At 38.8% G+C, this 15727-nt stretch overlaps 1 protein-coding gene across 1 annotated transcript in view; it reads left to right on the top strand.

Annotated features, from left to right (window-relative positions):
• Positions 1-13752, top strand: part of Mgam2 (maltase-glucoamylase 2 (putative)) — a 79370-nt gene extending 65618 nt beyond the window's left edge. The window contains exons 44-52 of the mRNA XM_051152402.1: positions 410-498; positions 2817-2866; positions 7708-7881; positions 9155-10079; positions 10361-10465; positions 10552-10755; positions 11127-11209; positions 11318-12737; positions 13409-13752. Of these exons, the coding sequence (XP_051008359.1) occupies positions 410-498; positions 2817-2866; positions 7708-7881; positions 9155-10079; positions 10361-10465; positions 10552-10755; positions 11127-11209; positions 11318-12737; positions 13409-13752 (3394 nt within the window). The remainder of the gene's footprint in view (positions 1-409; positions 499-2816; positions 2867-7707; positions 7882-9154; positions 10080-10360; positions 10466-10551; positions 10756-11126; positions 11210-11317; positions 12738-13408) is intronic.
• The last annotated feature ends 1975 nt before the right edge of the window (positions 13753-15727 follow it).

The following is a 15727-nucleotide window of genomic DNA, read 5'->3' as shown; positions in this document are numbered from 1 at the left end:
TGGGTAGGTAAAATTAAAAAGGTCCAGATAGCCCATGAAAGGCTGTGGATGGCATCCTAAGTAGTTTGGGCTTCATTTCCTGGTGCCTGAAGGCTGTTGAAGTTTTATTTTTTTCTGAGATTTTCTTATTAAGAAATTGATATCACACCATATTGTTGTCCTAGTGCAGTGCTAGAAAGTGTGCATATGTGAATTTTCAAAGTCGAAGTTCACATCATTAAACTTTAAATGTTTTGTTGGCTCGTATCTTATATTTTATCTTGCTCTATTTTTGTCATTTTTGTACATTTTTAATATGTTGACTTTCGTTTCTGGGTAAGGAATATTTTCAGCATATATATTTTTTTTTTTTTTTACTTTTGCAACCCATGACCAAGTAAAAAGAAATAATGACTTCTTTATTTTGTAGTCGAAAAAATTTTATGGGATTGACTGTTGCTTTGGATGATGCTGGGAAGGCTGAAGGTCAGCTGTTTTGGGATGATGGACAAAGCATCGGTAAGTAGGAACACCTGGAGAGCAGGCATGACATTCAGAGCAACTGTGTTATAGAAGCTTAGCTTCTACCAGTGAGACCCAAAAATCCATCTCTGTGTTGGCTGCTGCCAATAAGATAATGGTGTTCTCTGTGTTGGCTGCTGCCAATAGGCCAATGGTGTTGGGGGAACTTCTGAAACTTTGCTTGCTCATATGTAGTCTACTGCAAGTTACTGTAGTGATTGGTTCCCCAGTCTTATAAGTTCATTAGCCTGACGTGATAGATTCAGGGTGATCTATCTTTACAGAACTCTCTCACTCTGATAAAACAGTGTGGATGCAAATATTAGACTGACAATAAAGTCATTCATCCTCATGGGCCACAGCTCTACTCAGGTCTTTTTCTTCATAAGTTGGGACACTCGGGAGACTCTTGGTGATTCAGAAAGTAAGAATTAAGGATTTCCAGGAGGATGCTTAATACTTGGCATGCTTTCTGTCTTCTAGCTGGGTTTTTACTTATTCTGTTGGAGTTAACTGGTACCCATCATTATCATCAGAGCACTCTCTTGCTCAGGCATTTCTCGAGAATACTGGCATGTTGCTATTAGCCTGCTCTCACTGTTACTACTATTATTCCAGACTATACCATATGATCTTGCAAATTGCCACACTTCATGATATTGTAGCTTATTTTTCTACACACAGACACACACACACACACACACACACACGCACTTATAAATACATTAACACAAACCATGGAGTCTGTTTCACATGGCTTGTATGTACATGATTTTAGGGCTGAAATTATATTATATAATTTGTATTATATAATCAATTAGGGATGTCATCCCTAGGGGAATCTAATATTTCCTATTTCCACAGGCATTTGTAGCATGTGCTTCTTCTCCTTCTTCTAGGGGGTGAAACCTCACAAGATTTCTTTTCCTCTGTTAGTAAGTGTATTGTTTAAGCAGCATATTTTTTAGGTATCATGAATGTAGCTTCTTTTCTTTTTATAAGAAACAATCTCACAGCATGTTTTTTGACCTTCCGACTTCTACAATCTTTCTGCCATCGCTTCCACATGTTGCCTGAATTGTATTATAGATGTATCTGTGGAGGTTGAGTTGCCCATGATGCATTGGTCTTTGTATTATGACCATTTGTGTGGGGTTTTGTTGTGGTTAATGTTTTTCTTTTTCACTTTCTTTCTTTCTTTCTTTCTTTCTTTCTTTCTTTCTTTCTTTCTTTCTCTCCTCCTCCTCCTTCTTCTTTTCTCTCTCTCTTTCTCTCTGTCTCTTTGTTTTGTCTGTTTGCTGTAAAAAGAAGCTTCTTTGATGAGGCTTATGAACTACATTTATCTGTTAGTAAAAGGATAGGTTTTAGAATGCAATTAGGAATTACATTAGTATAGTAAAGTCATTACAGGGGCTTCTCCTCTATGATCCATGAATTCATTAGCCCCTGGCCATTGTCTAGGTTTCTAGTCCCAGGTATGATTTCCCTCCTAGTGAATGGACCTGAGGTCCAATTGGATGGGTCTTGGTTACCACGAAGATATGGTGCCACTACTGTACATTTTGTGATAGCTTGCCATGCTGGTCCTTGTTCTCATTCCTAAATGCCACAGCTGATAGGACTATTAGATTGCTCCCCTCATTGGACAGTTTACTTGGTACTTGCTTGTACTAAGGTTAGATCCAGCTCAAATCTTCTGAGTCTTATGTCCAAAGTATGTGATGTCTTCACCAATAGGGATTTACTTTCAACCTCTGAGAAGGGACCAAGAGCAACAGCAATATTCAGTATTTTAGAAGGATATGTTACACTGATCTAACTCAAGCAGATATTTCTCATGTCTGATACTTGTTTTAGAGTTTTTATTTGTTTGTTTGTTTGTTTTTTGCATTTATCAAATAGTTGTGCTGGCTATTTTATGTCAGCTTGACACCAGATTCAGTCATTTTAGAACAGGGATCTTCAATTGAGAAAATGCTCCTGGGAGATTGGCTTATGGGCAAGCCTGGGGTACATTTTGTTAATTAAAGTTTGACCACCATTGTAGGTGGTGCCATCCCTGGCCAGGTGGTCCTGGGAAGCCAGATAATAACCTGAAATTAAAGTGGTAGACCATTCATTTCCCTTTAGTGTTGGAGATCAAACCCAGGTCTAGTGAATGGTAGGCAAGTGCTTGCTTATTATTCTTATTGCTTCTCAGGAAAATGAAGAATACCTCCTCAGTCATTGAGATCCATTTAGGATATTTTGGACTCAACATAAGGTTATCTGCTACAACTGAAAGAGATAAGTATCTATTCTTTTCTTGTTTTCAGATACATATGAAAAGGGAAACTATTTCTTGGCTACCTTTATAGCAGCACAGGTAAGACCTACCTTATTGAGCTTATAAATGTTTTCCCAGTTACCTACAGATTAGATATTACCCACTAGCTGTGTAAATGACTGTGTCTTACATCTTATGAAGAAATATTTCCTGCCTGTACTTATCTAATTTATGTTATTAACATTAAAGTAAACAAGAAAGCAGTCCTTATTATACATGTAACCAGAATACCATCAATATTTGAAAAGAAGTTTGGAACTCATATTATCCTGGGGGGAAATGTATCTTTCAATATACAGTTTCTTCCTATGGATAAGAAGTTTTTTGGCTGATAAAACTGTGAAGTATAAATGTTACACAAATGATCCGTTATGCAATACCACTGTATAGTTGATATTTTCATAGCCCCATTGCCAGCAAGATATTTGACAGCAAAAGTTTTCGGAGATCATGAATTTTCTGAGTTCAGATGATCTGATCTTCATTGACTGACCTTGGCTGGATCATGCATGTCTGCAGATAGCCACCTGTCTATTGCCAGGCTTGTAGTCAGCTGATCTGAAGATGAGCTCAAACGACATTATGGGGGACATCTGAGAATGACGTTTTCATGATTGTGTGAGGGAAGAAAATAGAAATGAAGGGCATCAGTGATAAAAAAAAAAAAATGCTTCCCGCTTCTGCAGAGGAACTGTATGTGGCTCCGAGCACTCACTTCATCCAGTTCACACCCACCTGTAACTCCAGTTCCAGAAGAATCCGTGCATTTTGGGCTAAGTCTTAAGGCACCTAAATGTACACAGTACACATACATTCACACAGGTTCACACACATAGACATAGGTCAATAAACATATCTTTAAAAATTAGAAGTGGAAATACCAAGTTCTTACTTTAAAATTATGTTTTGTATCAAGTTGACTTGATTCTCGTTAGCAAAGTAAAGGATACGCAATCAAGCCCAGAAGCAAAGGTGGGTTAGCATATCTCATTCAGAAAGGCAAAAGCATAAGGGTTACATAAAAAATGACAACTATAGAAGAATGATTTCTTAGAGGCAACAATGCTATTAACATACACCATGTGCTGGAGGGTTCCATAGGCAATCTAACTTCTTCTCTTGAGAATTATATAAATCACTGTATGTCAAGTCCATCACCTGGTTATCACATACCCTTGTCCTAACCCATGGGCCACTGTAGCACAAACCAATTGTGCCTTTTGGAACAGTGCTTCAAATGTTAGATGTTTGTTCAATACCCCTCTGTTCTTTTTTACAATTATGTGCATCCGTGGGGTAACTTGGCATTTTTTTCATGCTTTGTTTATGCTGGCTCCTAGATCTGATCACAGATAACATGCCAGTTGATCTAGATTTAATGTTAAAACACAGTGGCCAGGATTGAGACCGTGATTGAGACATATACTATACAAAATGGCACTCACTGCCCATCTCTGGCTCTTGCGCACTTGAAAATGTACTAGCCTAATTTGAAATATTCAAATGCTGAGTTTAAAGAAAGAGAGAGTAAAACATCTCATGAGTATTCTTATACTGAATACAACCTGAACTAACTTAGAGATACTGGGCAAAAAGATTTTTTTTTTTTTTAGTCCTTGCTATTCTTTTTACTCCTTAAAAATGTAATGGTTAGAAAATTTAAAAAATGGTTTGCCTTGTTTTTCAACAGCAGAAGAACTTACAGATATCCATTTAGAAAGATTTTATTATTTTCTTTTGGTGAGGATATTCTGTGCTGAGTTTTATATATACATACATACATATATGTATATACATATATACATATATATGGATTAGGTATAAATAAATCTTATGATGCAATAAGACTCACAATTACTCTATATACATGACTACCAGAACACAACCCTCTTTCTACCTCCTGCCTCTTTGTTTTTTTCTGTGTATTCATTTTTTATTGATAATATTCATATTACATCTCAATTGTTATCCCATCCCTTGTATCCTCCCATTCCTACCTCCCTCTCACTTTCCCTCTACACCCCTCCCCTAAGACTGTGACTGAGGGGGACCTCCTCCCCCTGTATATCATCATAGGGTATCAAGTCTCTTCTTGGTAGCCTGCTGTCCTTCCTCTGAGTGCCACTGGGCCTCCCAATCAAGGGGACGTGGTCAAATATAGGGCACCAGAGTTCGTGTGAAAGTCAGTCCCCACTCTCCACTTAACTGTGGAAAATGTCCTGTCCATTGGCTGGATCTGGGTAGGAGTTTGATGCTTACTGCATGTGTCATGTCCCATGAAAGTCTTCACTTACCAGGAAAGTGGGATAGAGGTGAGGACATCCTATTGAGACTGTAGGCGAGAGAAGTATGGGAGATTGGGGAAATGGAAGTATCCAGAAGGTCCTAGAAACCTACAAGAAGAACACTATGATGGGCGGATCTGGGCCCAGGGCTTATGTTCAAGATATGGCACCTCCTGCCTCTTTGACATGAAGTACAAAACTTAGAGTGCTAGTTCATCCCTTCTGTTCTGTTCTTTGTTCTTGATTTAGCAGTAGCAGGGTTGAATACGTTACCTATCAAAATGTTTCTTGTACATAAAGACATTTATGAGTAAGTCCTGGTTTTGTCTTATATTTCTGCTAACTCATTATTGATTCTTTTGGTGTTTTGTTTTTTGAGACACAGTTTCTCTGTGTAGCCTTGGCTGTCCTGGAATTTTCTCTAGACATGGCTGGCTTCAAACTCATAGAGATCTGCCTGCCATTGCCTCCCAAGTGCTGAGATTAAAGGCTGTACCACTACTGCCTGGCTTCATTATTGAATTTAAGAGACACTTTTGTCTAGCATTTCTTTCTTATAACATTATTGTGTCTTTAAATAAGTCCTAACTCGAAAGTTAAAATTTGGTAATAATAATGAATTCTTTTATAATATTTGAGAGATTCCCCTACTCTAAAGATCAGCCTGAGATAAAAGAAACTCCCAGATTTCTCTGGGGACTGGGAGATTATTATTGATGCCACTATGGCTGGTAAACCAGCTTGGAAGTGTGTGTGTGGGGGGGGGGCTGTATGTAGCATTTGCTCATTTCTGTAGTGTAAATTTTTCTACCAAGTAGCTTTCAAAGTTGAAATAAATTTAATAATCACATCTTCTAAATCAATAACCTACAGGCTAATTATTTTGTTCACATTATGTATTTCTTGATTTTTTTTTCTCCTTGGTTCTGCATGCCCAGTCAGTAACAAGATATCTTATTTATTTATTTTTAATGAAAAAAATATTATTTGGTATGGGGCATTTGAGAAGGCCAGAGTAAGGTCTCAGATGCCTCAAAGCTGTAGTTTCAGGTGACTGTGAGCCTGACATGGGTGGTGGAAACTAAGTTCTGGTCCTCCAGAAGAGCAGCAAATGCTTTTAGCCACTGAGCCACCTCTGTAGCTGCTTATTTATTCATTTATTTTGACACAGGATCTCATCCTTTCTTACCCAGACTGATTTTAAACTTTCTATGTCGCCCATCAGGTTTTCAGGCACAATGCCTCCACTTCAGTCTCTCCAAGGGCTGGGATTATAGTCACACATCATTTCATTGACTTTGTTAGTTCTTCAAAATGTAATGGAATATTTTTATTTATTTTTCTGATGTTATCATCAGACTCAAGCATACTCTCTTACTCCCTGATTTTTTTTTTTCACAGAATGGTTAAGTGTTTGTCTTTAGATCAGTCTCATACTAAGTTCTTGTCTAATTGGCCTTATTACTTGTCTGGTTCATGTTGCTTCTAATTGTCCTTCAAGAGGTCTCGATTTCCATGTCCCCATTAATGCTTTTCATGTCTGTTCTATTCCCAAGGTGGCTTTTCTTCCATTTCCTTAACACTAATGGTATTTTTGCTATGATTTACATTTTGCTTTACTTACATAACCTCTCATAATTGATTTCATTTTAACTCATATTGATGTTTAAATACTGGATCATGGTTTAAGAAATTTACTATGTCCCTTTTAAGCTTTCTTAATTCAGTGACAGTTTCGTATGCTACTGTATTAATTATACCAACATACCATCTATGTCACTTAGCCCTGTGAAAATGGATGGCTTCCTTTTCTACAGTCTAATTGTCTTCATCTGAAAAAAAAAAGAAATAATGATACCTTATTATAAAAATTAGTAAGAATACATCAAAAATAATTTACAGATCATTTCTTGGTTCATAAATCTATCTTTGGCATTGTATTAGGGTTCTCCAGAGTAATAGAATGAACACACACACACAGACACACACACACACACACACACACACACACACACACACACACACCTTCAAAAACACACACATAAAAGGACTTTATTAGAGTAGTATATAGGCTGTGGCCTGCCTAGCCCAATAATAACTGTCTCCAGAATGAAAAGCCAAGAATCTGGAAGCTGTTCAGTTCATGAGAATGGACGTCTCAACTGGAATCTCACAGCAGTCAGTTCTAATACCACAAAAGGAATGTCTCATAAGAGGACAGACAAATTTGCCAGAAGGAGTGAAAACAAGCAGGGAAAAAGAAAAATGCTTGCTTCTGCCTTTTTGTGTGGGCTGTCACTAGAAGGTATGGCCCAGATTTAGGGTGGGTTTTGCCACTTCAAATAATCCAACCCAGAAAACATTTCACAGGTGAGTAATTGTTTCCAGATATAGTTGGCAATCAAGATTATCCATCACAGACACCATCAAATTTGTCGTGGCTGGTACATGGGAATTATGTAATCATGAAATATTTAATAAAAAGTAGAAAGAAGAAAACAGTAAAAGTAGTCCAAAATATCTTCACTTTGCAACATAGAAGACAGTTTATTACATGTGCATTACATATATTTTCTCCTTATAAATTCTTTATAGAGCACCTTGAAAATCCAGGTCCTACATAATCAGTACCTGAGTGGCTCAAATTCAGTGAAAATTGGATACATTAGAATCTGGGGTTTAAACTCTACTTATGTGGTACAAGTCCGTTGTACCTATAACAACCAGCAATTCATCCAGAACAATTTTACAAGTGACCCCTACAATCAGGTATGTCTAAAGGGAGTAGTACTGTGATCTCCCTTTATTATTTTATTAACTTATCTCTAATATATGTAATACATGTTAGAAGGTTGCACATCTATAGAAGTATGCCCCTGCAAATATATGAGGACTGTTGTAAAGTGTACAGCATTGGTGGTCTTTCCCTTGTACTCTGGTATTGATGATCTGTAGTCTGGATGATATCCTTTCTGTTGTGTTTACTAATGAATTGAACTAGATTGAATAGACAGTTTCCTAGGCTATCTAACAGAGCATAGTAACATTTTTACTCAGAGGCTAAAGCCAAGGAACATTTTTGTGAAGATCCTCTCTCCTGCCTGCAGTGTGCCCATCCCTCGGCAAACTAATGGCTCTTTACCAGCTTTAAGTTGACACTTAACTGTTATTATTATTATGGGAATATGCTTCACTTATAGTATAAAATGTGCCTATTTGCCTACAGAATGCCATAAATGCCAAACTACTAAAACTATTAGAGTGGCAGCTTTGCCTCAGCCCTGGAACCAAGCAAAATGACATTTTGCAAGGTGGTTTACTGATAGAATAGCAGCCCATGAAATAGTAACTTAGAACTGAATAGTAACTTTAGGTCATGGACTAATTATAAACTAATGCCTTAGCTCAAACAGAATGGTTTAGAGAATTGACAATGAATAGCTATAGTTCCTAATTCTAAATGGAGAAAACAATGTGTTACCAGCATTGGGCTTTTGGAAAATGACTATTTTGAGCACAAAAGAAGACCACCTGCACTCTCCCTCACTGTGGGCTTATTAGTTACATACTTTAATATACTAAAATATTTCTTGTATTACTGGATTCAATTTTTTTTCTGGATATATTGTTTCTATTTAATCCTACTGCAGAAAATAACAGAGTATCATTTTGGGACACCTCTACAACACATTTAATGCATGTTATATGGCAGGACCTATACTAGCATTGACAGTAATGGCTGCCAGGAAAGATGAATGTCAAAGACAGAATGAATGTTAACTTTAATCATAACTGTAAATATTTGAGAACATTAGAGTTTGGACATAGGAGAGTGTGAAGAAAGAGATTTCCAGCACTTAGTTACACACGAGACATGTCAACATGGTGATCTATGACCATTTAAGATGAATAAAAGATTGGTGTCATTTACTGTTTTGGGAGGGAATAGATAGTTTTTGTTAAAGTTAATGTTGAAAAGTAACTTCAATATTCTGTTTAATAAGTTCTAATGTATCAACATGATCATTTCTTTCTTTGGCAGACACTAACAATTCAACTGACTGAACACAGTATGAAGCTGGAGGAGCTGACTGAAGTTATTTGGGATTATGGAGATCCTACACTTCCAACCCCAAACACAACCAGTGTATTCCCCACAAGCCCTTACCCACCTGTATCTAGCACTGAAACTGTGAGCACTTCTCCTCACACAAACACAACTGAGCCAACAACTACTTTCACAACCACACTTCCTGATACAACTATACCTCCTACTGCTAACACTACTGCTACAAATCCTTTCACAACCACAGTTCCTGAAACAAGTACTGGTGACAACACAACTGGTACCATATTCCCTGGCATAACTACACCTTTCCCTACAAGTCCTCCTATTGCTAACACAACTGCTGAGAATCCTTTCACAACAAAAGCTCCTGGAACAAGTACTATTGGCAACACAACAATCTCCACATTTCCAGTCATAACTACACCTTTCTCTCCAAGTCCTCCTACTGTTAACACAACCACTGTGAACCCTTTCACAACCTCTCCTGAAACAAGTACTGTTGACAATGCAACTGGTACCATGTTTCCAAACATAACTACACCTTTCTCTCCAAGTCCTCCTACTGTTAACACAACCAATGTGAACCCTTTCACAACCACAGATTCTAACACAAGTACTGGTGACAGCACAACTAGTGCCACGTATCCTAACACAACTACACTTTTCACATTCACTCCTGAAACAAGTACTGGTGACAATGCAACTGGTACCATGTTTCCAAACATAACTACACCTTTCGCTACAAGTCCTCCTTCTGTTAACACAACCGATATGAATCCTTTCACAACCACAGATTCTAACACAAGTACTGGTGACAGCACAACTAGTGCCACGTATCCTGACACAACTACACTTTTCACATTCACTCCTGAAACAAGTACTGGTGACAATGCAACTGGTACCATGTTCCAAACATAACTACACCTTTCTCTACAAGTCCTCCTACTGTTAACACAACTGATATGAATCCTTTCACAACCACAGATTCTAACACAAGTACTGGTGACAGCAACAACTAGTGCCACGTATCCTGACACAACTACACTTTTCACATTCACTCCTGAAACAAGTACTGGTGACAATGCAACTGGTACCATGTTTCCAAAACCATAACTACACCTTTCTCTACAAGTCCTCCTACTGTTAACACAACTGATATGAATCCTTTCACAACCACAGATTCTAACACAAGTACTGGTGACAGCACAACTAGTGCCACGTATCCTGACACAACTACACTTTTCACATTCACTCCTGAAACAAGTACTGGTGACAATGCAACTGGTATCATGTTCCAAACATAACTACACCTTTCTCTACAAGTCCTCCTACTGTTAACACAACTGATATGAATCCTTTCACAACCACAGATTCTAACACAAGTACTGGTGACAGCACAACTAGTGCCACGTATCCTGACACAACTACACTTTTCACATTCACTCCTGAAACAAGTACTGGTGACAATGCAACTGGTACCATGTTTCCAAACATAACTACACCTTTCTCTACAAGTCCTCCTACTGTTAACACAACTGATATGAATCCTTTCACAACCACAGATTCTAACACAAGTACTGGTGACAGCACAACTAGTGCCACGTATCCTGACACAACTACACTTTTCACATTCACTCCTGAAACAAGTACTGGTGACAATGCCAACTGGTACCATGTTTCCAAACATAACTACACCTTTCTCTACAAGTCCTCCTACTGTTAACACAACTGATATGAATCCTTTCACAACCACAGATTTCTAACACATTACTGGTGACAGCACAACTAGTGCCACGTATCCTGACACAACTACACTTTTCACATCACTCCTGAAACAAGTACTGGTGACAATGCAACTGGTACCATGTTTCCAAACATAACTACACCTTTCTCTACAAGTCCTCCTACTGTAACACAACTGATATGAATCCTTTCACAACCACAGATTCTAACACAAGTACTGGTGACAGCACAACTAGTGCCACGTATCCTGACCACAACTACACTTTTCACATCATCCTGAAACAAGTACTGGTGACAATGCAACTGGTTACCATGTTTCCAAACATAACTACACCTTTCTCTACAAGTCCTCCTACTGTAACACAACTGATATGAATCCTTTCACAACCACAGATTCTAACACAAGTACTGGTGACAGCACAACTAGTGCCACGTATCCTGACACAACTACACTTTTCACATTCACTCCTGAAAACAAGTACTGGTGACAATGTAACTGATACCATGTTTCCAAACATAACTACACCTTTCTCTCCAAGTCCTCCTACTGTTAACACAACCAATGTGAACCCTTTCACACCTACTCCTGAAACAACTACTGTTGACAATGCAACTGGTACCATATTTCCAAACATAACTACACCTTTCTCTCCGAGTCCTCCTTCTGCTAACACAACTGATATGAATCCTTTCACAACCACAGATTCTAATATAAGTACTGGTGACAACATGACTAGTGCTATGTATCCTGACACAACTACACCTTTCACACCCACTCCTGAAACAAGTAATGGTGACAACACAACTGGTACCATGCTTCCCACCATAATTACAACTTTACCTACAACTCTTCCTACTGCTAACACTACTGCTGTTAATCCTTTCTCAACCACTGATTCTAATACAAGTACTGGTGACAGCACAACTGGCATCATGTATCCTGACACAACTACACTTTCCCCTACAACTCTTCCTACTGCTAACACTACAACAGCTTCTAATACCAGTACTGTTGACAACACAGCTGGTACCATGTTTCCCACCATAAGTACAATTACACCCTTCTCTACAAGTCCTCCTACTGCTAACACAACTGATGTGTATTCTGTCACAACCATAGCTCCTGAAACAACTACTACTGACAACACAATTGGCACCATACTTCCTGGCATAACTATACCTTTCCCTACAAGTCCTTCTACTACCAACACTACTGATGTGAATCCTTTCACAACCACAGCTGCTAATATAAGTATTGGTGACAACACAACTGGTACCATATTTCCTGGCATAACTACACCTTTCCCCACAAATCCTCCTACTGCTAACACTACTGATGTGAATCCTTTCACAACCACAGATTTTAATACAAGTACTATTGGCAACACAACTGGTACCATGTTTCCTTCCATAACTACACCTTTCTCTACAAGTACTCCTTCTGTGAATCCTTTCACAACCACAGATTCTAATACAAGTATTGGTGACAGCACAACTGGTGGCACATATCCTGACACAACTACACTTTTCCCTCCAAGTCCTCCTACTGCTAGTGCAACAGTTACTAATATAAGTACTGTTGACAACATAACAGGCACCATATTTCCTGACCCAACTACAACTTTCCCTATACGTCCTCCTGCTGCTACCACTACTGATGTTGTTCCTTTCACATCCATAGCTGCTGAAACAAGTACTGTTGACAACACAACTGGTACCTCATTTCCTGACATAACTACACTTTTCCCTGGGAGTCCTTCTACTGTTAACACTGCTGATGGGATCCCTGTCACGACCACAGCTCCTGAGACAAGTACTGGTGACAACACTACTAGCGCCACTTACTGACCTCACTATAACTTCCCCTATATGTCCTATTATTGTTAGCACCAGTGCTGTGATTCCTGTCACAATGACAACTAGTGAAACAAGTATTGCTGATACCATAGCCAACTCTCCTCTTCCAGATGTAGCTACTGTGTTTACTATAGTTCATGTTACTGACCACCATATGATTCTTCACCTATGGTCAATACACCTTATACAACAAGTACTGCTGATGTCACAGTTATCACCACATACTCTGGTATAACTACACTTTTTCTTGTGAGTGTTACTCTTTATACCACTAATTTAGCTTTTTTTTAAAACCACAGTCACACCTTATACAATACATCTTCCTAATATTGCTATTAATTCTACTCTTCCTGAGTATCTACCTCCTTTCCTACAGATTCCATTACAGCAAACTCTAGTGTTGAGATTTCTACCATAAACATATCTTTCCCAGCAAATAGTATGAATGTCACAAATAATAGTGTTGAAGCTACAACAATTTAACTACAGCATCTACTACTCCAGTGACTACATATATTTTCAACATAAATTCCACAAATTTAGAGACTTATGACAAGGGCATTTCAAATGCTTCCATTCCAAGTATCACATGTTTTCCTCATAATCAGTTCTATATATATGACTCAGGACATGTTGAAAACATCACCAATGCAAATAAATCCAGCAGTGCCACAGGCAACAGTACACACGTTGTAAATTCAGATGCCATGATTTCAGATACAGCTTTCACAGATGCAGAAACTCATTTGGTAACACAGTATGCGACAGCCAGTTATTTACCCACTTATATAGCCAGTGTTACCACTAATACTACAAACAGAACCACATATGCTTTAACTGCGACCACTTCCAATAGAACAGTGATTGACGTGTCTGCCAATGACTCTGCATCCACTGGGGATGCTATAAACTCTATGCTAGTGCCACAATCACACTCAAGGATCGAGTGCAGTGGTTCTCAACTTTCCTAATGCTGTGAACCTTTAAAACAGTTCCTAACATTGTGATGACCCCCCAACCATAAAATTACTTCGTTGTTACTTCTAATTGCAATCTTGCTACTGTTTTCAGAGACTCTGCAGGGTGGTGTTGCTATATATACACACATATATATATATGTATATGTATATATATGTACGTATATACAGTTGCAAAGAAGGTGCCATTGCTATTAAGCAAGTCATTAAAAAAGACTTTCAAAATGTAACAAAATAACATTCTTTTTACTCTCTGTTTTTGCCTTTGAAAATATGCTTATTTTTCACAAAGATATTATTTATGTTAACATGTAGCAGACAAACTGATATATTTAATTAAACAGAAAATAAATATTTATAAAGTATGGGTTCCTTTCTCTGGGAGGCTGGGCTGAAAATCTAGTCTCAGAATTTTCTTCAGCCTGGAGTTTTCCTCAGCCTTTGGGTGGCTGGCCTAGGAAGGCTCTGTCCTGAGAACCAGTCATGTGGCAGAAGACCTCTTTGGCAGGGAGGGGGCTTTCAGGTCAGATCCCGTAACGCGAAGGAGCAGAAGAGCTCACTTAGTCAGGATTGAGACACTGGGAGTCTGGTGTCCCTTACAGTGGGGGGAAGGGGAAGGGAGCCGCGGACTTGTAAAAGACCAGATAACCTAGTGCACTTGGTTAAAATAAAATAAAGACAGTTGAAGTGTTGATGAGCTAGATTTTAATTCACTAAGCTTAATGATAAAAGAAATACAAAGACAGGGAGCTGTAGAGGGAGAAATGGGGGAATCCAACCTCTTGCCCCAGACCTCTGGGTTTTTAACCAAGAATATCTGAATTGCAAGAACCTTACCCAGGACACCTCCCAGGGCTTGTCTCCAGGGCAGCTATGATATGTATTTCTTCAAAAAGCCAGCTTTTGGCACCTTTTCGCCTAAAAGGTTTTGGCCTGTGAGGTTTGCTTTGAAAGTGTCTCTGCAAGAAACTAGCCTTTGACACATTTTAGGGTCTTGTGGACTATTGCCAGCAGGGGGAACACCTGCCTATTTCTGAGAATGAAGCGTTCCTGTGTTTTGGATCATTCAATGGCATGTCACATGAAGAACATTGGTTCATCGGTTACACTTGTTTCTTCGAATTGGCCCAAAGTTACAGCCATTTGAATACAGCTGAGACCTTATGTTATGGATTACGTGGCTCCTTGCAACCAAAATAAAACTCATAATTATCTCTATAGAATATGTCATGGACTCCCTTACTTGTATCTTTGCCGAGAGAAGTACAATGTGCTGCATTTTGTCAATACAAACTTAGGGGCAAGTTTTGGGTCTGGAATTCTGCTTTTGTGTATGTGATGGGGATGCATACATGCACGGTTGTGTATGTGTGCACACATGCTTGTGTGAATATATGCACATGTAACCTCGTGTGCTTGGATGCCAGAAGTCAACATAGTGTGTCTTCCTTATTTATTTTCCTCCTTATTCTTAAGACAAGCTCTCTCAATGAAATTTGAGCTCATCATCTAGGTAAACTTGCTGGGCAGCAAGCTCCAGGGATTTTTGCCAGTCTCTGTTACTCCACCTCAGGTCTGGGGCCATAGCTGACAAGCTCTCATTTCTGCAGAGAAGTTTCTAGGCCCAGAACACCAGACTGAAGACACCAGAAGACAACTGATGACACATCCTCCATCTCTATACCTACTCTACCTTAAACAGACATGCCATTTCTCCCCATTTAGCCAGCATCCACTAAATCACAGGTTAGCAAGATTTCTTTCTTCCCTGCTGGGAATGAAAGCTCTCACTACTCCATTCCCAGAACAGACATGGCCTGACTACAAGTAGCAAATTGTGAGATATAAACTTCATCAACTGAGATATAAACTTCCTCCTCGGAAACCCATAAGAAGGAGCTTGCTTCAACCCCTGCCATGCTGCTGTCTGTTTATGATTTAATAGCTTCTTAATGAACTCTTCTAATCT

This window comes from Acomys russatus, chromosome 10, assembly GCF_903995435.1.
Source record: "Acomys russatus chromosome 10, mAcoRus1.1, whole genome shotgun sequence".
In the NCBI taxonomy this organism is placed as follows: domain Eukaryota; kingdom Metazoa; phylum Chordata; class Mammalia; order Rodentia; family Muridae; genus Acomys; species Acomys russatus.
The sequence above is the reverse complement of the archived record's forward strand: the minus strand, read 5'-3'. Positions and strand labels throughout refer to the sequence as shown.